This window comes from Helicoverpa zea, chromosome 10 (assembly GCF_022581195.2).
Source record: "Helicoverpa zea isolate HzStark_Cry1AcR chromosome 10, ilHelZeax1.1, whole genome shotgun sequence".
Lineage (NCBI taxonomy): Eukaryota > Metazoa > Arthropoda > Insecta > Lepidoptera > Noctuidae > Helicoverpa > Helicoverpa zea.
This window is the reverse complement of record NC_061461.1, coordinates 641961-655006: the sequence shown is the minus strand read 5'-3', so window position 1 is coordinate 655006 and position 13046 is coordinate 641961. Positions and strand designations below refer to the sequence as shown.

The following is a 13046-nucleotide window of genomic DNA, read 5'->3' as shown; positions in this document are numbered from 1 at the left end:
TGGCACGTTAAACTGTAGGTCCCGGCTGTCATTGAACATCCTTGGCAGTCGTTACGGGTAGTCAGAAGCCAGTAAGTCTGACACCAGTCTAACCAAGGGGTATCGGGTTGCCCGGGTAACTGGGTTGAGGAGATCAGATAGGCAGTCGCTTCTTGTAAAGCACTGGTACTCAGCTGAATCCGGTTAGACTGGAAGCCGACCCCAACATGATTGGGAAAAAGGCTCGGAGGATGATGAACATGCCAGTTTTGAAAGGCACATGTTTATTGTAAGAATTTTATAATTTACTCTTTTAATTAAATGCTTATTATCAAGATATTAATATGAAGGATATTGCAACGAGAGAATTAAACTTATTCACAAAAATATTCTATTCTAACTAAGATAGTATAAAACATAAACGAGCTATTGTATATGTTTCAGTGCCTATATTTTATTATGTTCTAAGCCATTGTTGTATGTAAGTCCAGTAGAAACATTAAAAATCTGTTTTGAGAAAATATTACTCTTTTAAGGCACTGAAAATGGTGCTGCAATATAGGTCCAATTGGAGAAAAATATGTATCTTGAGCACCAATAAACACTGAAAGAAATGTATACAGAAAAGTTCACTTATTCTTTTACTAGGTTAGGACCATGAAAAAACCAAGCCAGATTTATTAGATTGAGGAAGACTCAATTTGTTTTGAAACTGTTGATATATGTTATAATTTAAAAGACTTATCATATCACGCTAAATCCAGTAGCAATTAAATAAATACAATATTAAATACCTATCTACATATAGGTACCTTGACACTTTTTTTTTTTTTTTTTTTAGCGACGTAAAATCATCAAATGACCCCTCCCGCTGTGGGTTAGCAGCGGTGAGGGAGTGTCAGACTCTTACTGACTAAAATCGTCGTGTTCCGTCATAGACCTTTTATGTACCAGGGCCGCGGTATCTCTTTCGAACAACCCGCAGCCCCGGCAGGCAGGTAGGTACCTTGACACTAGCAAATGAAAATGTTAACGGCTTGTGTTTAAACACCACCCAAAAAAGTACCTATTTTACTACCAAAAAAATTCCAAACGGTTACCAAAATGGATAAATGGTCACCAAATAACGTTTCCAAAAATATTATTAGGTAAAACCATTTTTTCGTATTATTGACTACAAAAAAAATATATGGACGCCTTTAAAATACACTTTAGACCAAATATTATATATTGTCACTACTTAGATGTTACCAATTATGTAATACCATGACTCCTAATTTGGTCATTTTTGTTAGACTAAAAAAGCTAACGATCGCTAGAATATTTCCCAAATACCAATTAATATACTGGGGTTCCCAAACGTACGTCGCTTATTTATTGTTATATGAATTTGTGTGTAACTCAGTAGTAAAATGTAAGCACGAAACATGCAGCAAGCATGGCTTCTGTCACGGCTCCGGCACTGCGGGGCTCCGGCGGTCCCATGCGAGCTTATCGTCGCAGATGGTTTTCACGCTCACCACCGCAGCTTCGGCTTGCGCCTCAGCCGCGGCGGCGAGCCTTAAAAACTACCTGCGCCTCAGCTCGCAGGCCGCCTCGCCAATCTGCGCCTACGTGGATTTGAATTGCACTCTAGGGGTAGGGCAGACAAGACTACGTGGAGTCGGTTTTGCAGCGATTCGTTTTCGTCACTAACTTTGATTTTGGTAGTAATATTAATCTTTTAGTTGGATAGAATTTGGTGACCATTAATCCATTTTGGGAACCAAAAATAATATTTGTGCGAGATTTGCGATTTTTCTGATGTTATTTTATTTTTTTTTGGATCATAATATTATATACTTTAGTGCCCTTTTAATAAAGTCAATTTATTTTTTTTGGAGTTGTTTATTTTATTTGGTGCCTCAGCTTAGAGTCTTAAAAATATTTTTGGTGATCGCCTAAATTATACCCAATGTTAACTACAATTACTTTCGGCTCTGTATTGATCATAATATAATTACTTAACTTATTATAATATGCATGTACTTATGCGCTCATTAAGTATAATAAATAATAACAAATATTACTTTTTGTGCATTTTGAGAAAGGTAAACAAAGCTAGGGCACTACTAACACCCAATTTGATTAGACTGATCTACATAATTTATTATGTTTAAGAGCTCAATTATTGAAATAGTTTTTCATAATATTCCCACGAAGTAGCATGTTTTTACAATCTATATACTTCTAAATGATATAGTTTTAGTTTCTCTAAAATTGTAGGCAGACACTCAACCGAAGAGAGTTGACCACTGACCATATTTGGGACTAGCCGATAATGAAACGCCCGCAGGGGGCCACCAAACAGAAGCTACTGAATTATAAATTAATCAATTAGATTGTGAAATGGCCAGTTAATCGACTAACTAAGCATATACATACTCATTTATCATGTCTGCCTAGTAAATTGGTTTCAGTAGCTAGATTTGTAGGTGATTTTTTTTATAACTTAAAAAGGAATATACACCAAATTCAGCTGCAGTCATCAATATAATTATGCAGTATCGAAAGCCGCCGATCATCAAAGGTGAATGATGCAAAATATGACATTTTCGATGGCCGGCCATTTCATCACTGTACAAATAATGTCACGCTTAAAGTCCCATAAATAAGCCATTTTTCAAGGGGCGCTTATTAAGGAACCTTGAAGTTGCGAAAAATAATTTATCAAAAGCAATAAATCTCTTAAATTCAGAGGTTTCTGAGGTCGCACTCATGATTTTAAGCCTTAAAACGAAGCTTCGGTAATTATATGCCGTTAACATTGCGACATTTGAATACTTTATTGAGTCATATTTTGACAGCTGGTTAAATTAATTCTAGATGCTATTAAAAAATAGTACTCAAAATTATTCGAATTGTAAATTATTTACGGTTACATTTTAATCGCAAAAGTTTGGCTTTTGAATATAAACTATATTAAGGAAAAGAACTCGCGAATAATGTAAGTGCCTTAACTACTTGAAGTTCTTTTAAAATCAATGCTAATAACTTAAACATTCATATTTTATTTAAATACCTATACTGCCAATCAGGATTTAACTGATACCGCAGAAATTGAATCTGCGTACTCAAGGGCAGCCATAATTTTGCCCAAGTCGACAATGCATATAAATCAACAGCTTAAAATCTTCCCTGACTTATAAATCTTCTAGTATCACGTGATATGAGTGAGGCTGATTCATCTCGAAGGACCGATTAAAGGTAAAACGTTACGTAAGCGATATTAAGGTATCATAAGAAGTGCCCTTATATGGGCTGGTCATTTTTAGCTGTGGGCGCAAGCATCCTGTAGGTAAAGAGATGGTGATGAAAGGTAGTCATATGTTTTTCGTTGTAAAAGGAAACCTTTAAAAGGAAAAAAGTTTAGTTGTTTTTTTATAAAATGAAATCTGGAATGAAATTTGGAAAAAAAACTAATGGTGGGTATTTTGTTTAGGCATACCTAATGGTTTTAAGTGATTTAAAATAGGTACCATGTTCGCGCTGGAATCAAACTGTGCTGCCACAGTATTGAACTTCCTCTTGAAGAGCTTTCATATGACACAAATCTCATCACTGTTTAACTATGTTGTAGGTTTGTATGAACACTATAGCTCATACAAAAAGTATTCATGGTTCATTAAACCATCACACATTCTATCTACTTATCTCTGAGACTATAAAGAAAAAAAACCAAGAGCTTGCGAATATGACCCAGGTTTTATTACTGTTACAGTGAAAAAGTGGGTACAGTATTCATACAAAAGTGCCCATGGTTCTTTAAACTATAAGACATTCTATCAGTCTCTGAGACTGCATTGTTTTCCATGTACGTACAACGGAATGGATGGATTGGCTTGTAAAATTAAATGGCTTGTATGAGTTGTATGTCGGCACGGTGACGACAAAGAGAATTTACGCTTTTTGTGCGCAACTATGTTGTAGTAGCTTTATTTGTACGCATGTCTTGTGTAGTGGTGTGAGAATTTTAATAGGTATGAGATCTGATAATTCGTTTTCTATTTTGAAACACCAACATTTTTTTAATTCCAAGAACCATTGGATGCCACTTGGAAATATGAAACATTCAGAAATGGCCTACATAATGTAGTGCCTAACGGTAACCTATGTATGATATTCCGACGAACTTGTTGGCAGCCGTCTTATACTGCGTTTACCCTTCCGTGGTCTCCCAAGAATATTACTCAGTTTTATGTAAAGGGCTAATATGATTACTTGAAGTAGGTAAATATAGAGATGATGACTAAGATAGAGATAGTTTAGTAGTCAAATACTTGCAGCACTGATCATAGATAAGGACAGTCTAATGATGATACCGTATAATCCACCCGATCATTGTATTTAATTACAATAACCACTTAGGAACATTAAAAGGCCATAAAAGTGCATGTGTTAGAATCAACACTTATGCTCATCCGGTAGCTAATTCTAACAATTACCATATCTAATGGCATTTTGCATAATGACCGCGGGTAATCGATTGACTTCGTGACTCGGATACTCGTTACGTAAGGTCGGTTATTATCAATTTGAGCACTAGGTATCGATATTTTTATCGATGTTTTGGCCTAGGGATTGAGATGGTTTAGATTTTGTTAGTGTCTGAAGTAATTGGGTCAAGATCTTTATCGAGGTTTATTAATTTATCTATCTAATATATGTAGATTTACGATAACCTGCGGCGTGGTACTATTCGGTTTTGTGTCGTTTGAGAGCTGTTTAGCTCGAAGGAGGAAATCGTTTGCATGGAACATTATGTACATTGATAAAAAAATAAATAAAGATGCTTGAGAGTTTTCAAACAAGGCTGAGTGTCTTTACATAAAGATCTACAAGATGTGCAAAAATCTACAAAATGTACAATATTTGCATACGATGTATGTCATATTTGATCAACTTTCTAAAATAAATATTATTAATTTCAGGAAGCTATACATAAGTCGTAAAAGACCTGATTTTAATAAAAATTGTCTGTAGGTATTATTTAACGATTCATGAAGTTTAACTTTTCGTACTGATAGCATTACTATTTAAAAATTTATATAATGCAGTTTAAACACTTATTTTTTAAACTTTTAAAGCATTAAGTCACAGACCAACTAAATAAACTTTCCTTTTATCCCACTTGAACAAGTGAAAAAAGTAGGTATCTACTTAATTATATATTTCTAAATACGAATTATAACAACAACATTCAATTCTTACCTGACATCCAGTGTCGACATCAGCATAGTATCCTGAGCCCCTTCCCTGACACGTGAACCTCGTCAGAGGTACTTTTGGCTTTGGTTTACCCTGGAACAAAAGAAACATGTAAATTAATGTTTGATCAAGAAAAAGTATAATCTGAGATATCACAAACATACTGCTCATTCTAGTACATTTAGTAATTATCAAATTTCTTAGGTATCCGTATCGTAGGATTGTCAAGAGTCTCCGAAGATTTTCGTACTACAAAAAGAAAACCAGCAAATTGTAGGCTCAAGTGTCTATGCATTTTATCCAACCACTCGAAAACATAACGCAACTCTCAGAACTTTATTATAATAATTAATCTCTTTGCCTAATTAACATTTAAATATGAAACTAAAATTCCCATAACTAAGCCTTTTCATGAGATGTTTTCACATAAAGAAATCAAAAGGTGATTACGTTTACTCAATACGGATTAGCACTGACGAAATTACAAATATTAACTTAAATTGTAAAGTAATTTGTGATTCACTATTATGATGGACACAACTTCATACAAATAAATAATACGAAATAAGTACCATTTACCAATTATAATGCGAACCTATCAAAATAAATATTTGTACATAAACAATACGTCTGACAGATTCGTGAGATAGCAAATGGATGCATTAGATGATCGAATGTACTTAATTGAAACATCTTTTATTGCAATAACACACTAATGCCAGATAAGTTAGGCTTGATTGAAAGACAAAGGTTCCGCATAGAATATAAATATGTTACAAGGTACTTGATCTTTAGAAAATTAGAGTATTTAGTAGGAATTTGTGTTAGGTACTAGTTCATATAATGTAGACCCTAAGTCACAAGTAGCCGGTTTGGCGCAAATCAAAAATTATAAATACTTTTTAGAGGGCACAATAAGAATAACAAGAACTAATTTAACTTTGCTATAAAGACTGACTTTAGACTGAAAGCCGAACCCAACATAGTTGGGAAAAGGCCCGGAGGATGATGGAGCTCAAAAGAGTTCAAAGGGTAGGGTGAGTAGCTTCTGAGTTATTTTTTAGATCGGCATTAGACACTACAGCATTCATAAACTTGCCAACACTAGAAACGTTTTATGGTCTTATTCTAAGGAACCCTAAACGATGTCTCTACTCATACAAACGCACGTTTTATCACTAATGCTCTCTGGGCATTTATTCTGAGCTGTAACACTTGCGAAATTAACCAATAAAATATAAGTAATGAAAACTATTGCGTGAATTTTAATTGCTATTATGAAAACCAAACATTTCGAAATCGTTTCGCTAATGAGTGAAAGGTATGTTATCTAAATCGTGTGATAATAATTTTATATTAATTATGCGTGCTTAATACATTTTTAAATGAAGTAACAAGTAGGCAGTAAATTCTTTGCAACATTTCTCTTAACTAATGAGACTAGGCCAAGTAGATAAATGTAAAACCAAATAAAAAAAGATGAAATTTTAGGAAAAATATGCAGCGTCAATTCCGCGAGACTAAAGATTCTGTCTCAAGGAATCTACGCTATGTATTTTCCCTAAAATTTTATATCATGGATTTCCACAAAATAATCCCTATTCATGACGAAAAAAGCCCAATTCTAACATAGGTATTAAGTACTATACCGTCTTAAGTTTAACCAAAAAGTGCAATATTCAAACTACCATACAGTATCCAAGGACTGACATTCATAAAGAGCTATTTGAACCATTATTTACTGCTTCAAAATAGCTATAATATACAGAGTTCAGGTAATATGTTAATAAAACAGTCGCCTACACAGCGAAGCTCACCAATTTATACAGTTTCCTAACATGGAATTAAACAGTATGTGCATCTCTATTTATAATAATAGTATGTCTTTATAAAAAAGGACCGCCAAATAAAATGCAATATAACACATTCGTATGCAAAAAATGAAATTAAGAAAATTCACAGTACAAAAGACTCAAATTCTGGAACTCCTAGATCTGAAATGCCAGATATTACAGAATCGATTCAGGATAACAGATAGAGTTATACTATCACAGGAGAAACGCTTATGTTTTTGAGACTAATGTTCGGCGGTAGGTGTTTGTTTTCTAGGCGTTTTATCTGGTTACGAAATGCTTTGGATGCAAGTGAATACGAAGGAAGCGGCAAGCTTATAGCAAATCGATTTGAAATAAATTGTGGGAAGTTTACTTAAAATACCACACTTAAACAGACGAAGGCTTTACCTCAACATTACGGTTGATGGAACTATTTATAATCACTTCATCTTTTTTAAATGTCAACGGTACAAAAAACTGAAATACTTTATATAATGTCTTGTGCAAAAAGTAACCATATTATGGTCACTACTTTATTTGTCATTCTAAAGTGTTACACTACAATTAAATAATACTGTTCCTAAATTGGAACACTATTTAAATTAACTCCAAAGTTCAATTGTTTTATCTTACATTTAAGATAAAAACAATGTAAACCGTCCATTGTCATGTACGTTATTCATTGTACGTACAGTATATTGCACCATCCCATTGACTTACTGACGCGCACTCCTCATAAAGATGTCCTGATAAACTCCTATTGTCATGATTATACCACAACCATTGTCCAAATGTATGAAATACCAACTTAGTCTTACACCTGCCGATCACACACATTTCTATTGTGTTTCATAGAACAAATGTTCAGCGTACAGTGGAAAGAACCGCAAAGTTATCTTGGTTTCGATTTCAGCGCGGCTTGCTTGGGAATTTTTGCTAACTGTACTGTCTGTTGTTTCGTAAAAGATACATCTTTATCCAGTTGCTTTGTTTGATCTGGTTTTGCTCTAATTAGTAAAGAAAGACAGTGAGTTTAGCTCTACTAAGCTTAACAACTGGAGATTGTAGGTAAATTGATATGGTGAATGTTGGAAGCTGTTTAATAGCATTGTTGTTCGTGATTGGCAGGTACCTGGTATATGATAAGTGAAATTCATCATCATTAATTTAAGAGCCCAGCTCTTGTCGGTGCAGCTCCTTCCATTTACACCTATCTAGCGCCAACTCCTGAACTTCCTTATACGTCACAACCTACACCTTTTCTTAAATTTGCTTGATGTAGCTATATCTTGGACGACCCCTTCCTCTCTTTCCTTCGACCTTCCCTTCTACGATGTTTTTGATAAAATCGTCGTGACGTATAAGGTGTCCTATCATTTTTCCTCTCCTATTCTCTATATTTTGTAATAGTTGCCTCTTAGTTCCTACTCTGTTTAGTACTTCCTCGTTAATAACTCTTTCCGTCCAGCTAATTCTCTCTATCCTCCTCCAGCACCACATCTCAAAAGCCTCCAGTCTGCTTACAATAAAATAGACCAATTGATAGGACCAGACCAATATGGTTTCAGGAAAAACAGAGGCACTAGAGAAGCAATATTAGCATTGAGAATGTTAATAGACCGCCGACTAGATTTGGGACTTAATACATATTTAGCATTCATAGATTTAGAAAAAGCCTTTGATAAAGTAAATTGGAGAAAAATTATGATAACCCTGAAAAATATAGGAATAGATTTTAGAGACAGACGAGTAATATATGAAATATATAATAATCAGGAAACTCTTGTTGAAATAGGAGAAGAGAAGGCTAAAGCCAAAATAAAACAGGGAGTTCGACAAGGCTGTACCCTACCACCGCTATTATTTAATATTTTCATTGAACAGGCAATAGCAAAAATAGCAGAACAACCTTTTGGAGGAGTTAAATTTAATGGGAAAAGGGTACTATTTATACGGTTTGCGGATGATATAGCAGCGGTAGCGGAAGATCACTTGCAACTTGAAATTTTACTTAATCACATGGACAGTTTTCACCGAATTTCAAGTGAAATTCATAAAACAAAGAAATATATTTGTGTTACCAAACTAATCATAAAACAATTTGAAAATCTTCTCTAACCTATTAGGTTCTTACAACGCTTTTAGACTATGTAACGGAATTTTTGCTCGAGTTTTCCGCAAGACAATCCGCAGATCATACAGAACAGATAAATACCAGTTCAAAATGGCACCTGGAATCACGCAATGACGCAATAGGACAAAATCCGATAGTTTGAAAGTGTTCTCAGTCTATCTAACATCTCACAAGATACCTTTTCTCACATCTATCCATCAATCGTCCACTAAGTACCTCTTACTTTATACGAGTAAAACGAACCTATAATTTAAAAGATAAGCGTAACTCTCACAAATTAAAGGTTTCGGAAATACTTTACGAGTCAACGAGCGTTCAGATGTAGATCGAGATCATTCGAGATAGCTAAATAAAGTAATTTGTATTAGATCTAGATTAAAGATTACTGGGCTTCTTTATTTCTGTATTCGGATAGAAAATAAAGAAATTGTAAATTGATTTAACGGACGGTTTTTGATGGAACTCGGCAATAAAAAAGATATTACATTTTAAAATAATTATAATATTCAACGATACGAAACGGATGGTTTTCCCATGTTTTAAAGTCGCGCATTGTTAATCCTTAAGTCTTGATTTTCATAAAGACTTATTTTTTTTTTCACCTATTTTCCTACAGCCTACCTAAGCCCAAAACCAATTAAGTAGTTCGATCTAGATATGGCCAGTCGTAAGACAATGGTCTAGCTAGTTACGTCACGCGGAAGGGTTCGCCCGCCGCCCGTCGCAACGGTACGCTGTGTGTAATTGAACTACAAATTGCTACCAATCTGGCTAATAAGATATCTGACTAGATTTAGATCGAAAGAAATGGGGGAAGAGTTTGGTTGTTAAAGATTTCTGGAGTGAAAAACATTGAACAATGTTATTTTAAAAGCGTTAAAGTTTGTTGACGAATTTGGCTGGAAATGGAGAATGATGGAATAATGTTATGGGTAGTAGGTACTCGTATAAGGAGGATACTAAAATAGTGTAACTGGGCCTTGCTCCCATCAACTTCGACTACTAACGACATCGGGAAAAAAGATGAGTTACTATCATCTCTGTTAATCTTTTCAAAAGCTATAAAACACTCGGATTTTTTTAATTGTTCAATTCGACATGCTACATATATTATTCTTTTTTATTGTATTTTGATACGAATTAAATTAAATAAAGATTTAGTGATAAAACTTAAACAGAATCGTTATGTACTTACGACACTGAAATTATTTACTTAAAATAAACAGCTATGTTTATACATTATGTAAGTATATAATATTTTAATACATATAATTTATACCTACTGTTTCAATGCCAGAAGTCAGCTGATGTGTGCAACATTTGTTTGAGCTAGACAGAGTTTTGTAATATTTGCTTTGTTTTTAGTCAAAGTTAATCTTTGTTTAAAAGCGTTTACATAACGCACTATGTTATTGATCCTAGACACGCATTCATGTTAATGTTTTACTTAAATTGAATAACTTATTTTCCGACGAAATAATATATCCGTTTATATAATTTGGAGCCAAGGTTAACCTGAATCCAGCAAAAATCCCAAAACACCTATAAATTGTTCTGAATCCGCTCAGCATTAATAAAGATATTGTACATCAGTCCTACTGTTTTTAATTCATACGTACATTCTTTTGCTATCCTTAACAATAAATTATTGCATAGGAATCACACTCAGCCTAGCCAAGCTACCTAAAAACGTTTTCCTCCTAAACTCAAAATACATTTTTAACGAAACATAGGTAGCTACTTTTGAACAGAAAAGTATTACAAAACAGTTCCCAAATCCTACACAATTAATCACCGTTCTAAAAGCTCTGTGACCACAGACAATAGACTGGAAATAGACGCACGAACACACTGACAGACTAAAGGTGCTTTTTGAAAGCTAACTGCCGACTGCAACTGCCGACCGCACTTGCAGCGACCATGAAATCGATCGATATGTGAGGGCGACTGCACATACTGCTACCGCTTCAATCTAATACAGTTTCATGTAAATACATAGATACAAATGAATACATGAAATCCTTGTAAGCTTATTTGTACCAGTAGTGCAGCTGCGGCCGATTTAAACTACTCGTGGTGTGTGCGGTCAGCAGTTGCAGTTGGCAGCCAGCATTGAAAGCCTACCTTTATATTCTTACCTTATATAACCCGTGACTCAAGTTAGACTTATTACAGGTTCAGGTTACCTAACTAAAGTAGCTGCTACTAACTGGACAACAGGATTTGTAGCTATGAGTCGGTGGTTAAGTCACGTAGGTATTAGTTTACGATAGTGCCAAACAACTGGTGATTATCACTATTTATTATAAGGAATAGTTGGTTAAGAAAGTAGTCTGGTCAGAGTTCTAATGTCGCTAAGGTGAATTTTGAATTTGAATTTATAAAGTTATGTTTTTTCTAACTGTGTCTTCGGCGTAGATGGCAGAATAAAATATTGTTATGAAACCTGAATATTGGCTCACTTGACTGGATGCATCATCCTTATGATTCTCCTCTACGCATCCTACACCAATTCATATTTAAATGTCTTTCCTACTTCTCTGTGTGACGTCCTCTCACAACTAAAATTCCTACCATTAGCTTATCCGGATAATCTGGTGATTAACATGGTCTAAGAACATTACAGGGATTTTTTGTTTACAAGCCTACTTGGTATTGTGACGTCATAATGTCCAGGTGTTGCTTGGTATTCATGTTTATATCGGAATGTACTTTCAGTTCCAAACTTGGGATAGGATTATGACCGAAATATGGTATGTTAACTCTAACCAAAACTAACCAGCTTTACCTAGGTGTATTAGGTTGGACGGGTAACTGAGATGAAGAGGTCAGAAAGGAAGTCGCTCCTTGTAAAACAATGGTACTCAGCTGCATCCGGTTAGACTGGAAGCCGACCTCAACATAGTTGAGGAAAAAGGTTAGACAGATGATGAGTATTGTAACTCTAAAAATATCTAACCAAAAGTTCTGAAGATTACAAAGACTATGATTATGTCACTTTTACTCTTATTCAAGTAGTTGATTCACCGCAATGACGAAATGTAGGTAATCATGTAAGAAATTGCATTTCGACATTTGAACTCTCTTTTGTATGTGACTGACATTATTTATAGAAATTGCGTTTACGGAATATTTCTGTGGGTAATAAAGAAGATTCATTGGCCTAGTAGAAGCTACCTAGATATTACTAGTTCCTGCAGGCTTTCGTAAAGCAATCTAACTAAACTGACTGTCTGCCTATCAGGCAGTTTCCTCATTAAATTCTGAATTTGAAATTTCAAAATCCATTCGGTAGTTTTGCGTGAAAGAGTGATATACATACTTTTACTTTTATACATATGTAAGCATAAAGTACATTGTATTAATATTTGAGACTGTGCTCTCTTTCATTAGTATGATATATAGGTATAATAGCCTCATTTTTATAACACTGTTTAAGAGTATTCCAGTTTAAGACCTTCCTAAAATCAGTAGTGGATCAAGTTCTTCCCATAATAGCGGACATTTTAGTCATTTAAATGTTACCGGTCAGTACTTATGGCCATATTTCCCCACAGTTTAACCTTTAAGTGCTAATCACATAATAAGGCGTGTGTAGACAGTAGTTAACGAATGATGATGGCTGTGTTTAACGAAGAATTTTACGAGTTATAACTAAATCTAAGATGACCATATTTGGCGCAGTAATTTTGAGAATGTAATTTAATTTTACGAGCAATTAAGTTATGAGTATATGGCCTTAACTATTGTGCGTACCAGTCTTACGTCTAGTGTCATGGGTTTGATTCCCTTGCCAGAATAAGGAACTTCTTTCTTCTTCTAGATATTTATTTTAGATTTTGTGACTGTGT

At 34.5% G+C, this 13046-nt stretch overlaps 1 protein-coding gene across 1 annotated transcript in view; it reads right to left on the bottom strand.

The window, feature by feature from the left end:
- Positions 1-13046, bottom strand: part of LOC124634006 — a 68893-nt gene that overhangs the window by 22682 nt on the left and 33165 nt on the right. The window contains exon 2 of the mRNA XM_047169400.1: positions 5230-5319. Coding sequence (XP_047025356.1) covers positions 5230-5319 — 90 coding nt within the window. The remainder of the gene's footprint in view (positions 1-5229; positions 5320-13046) is intronic.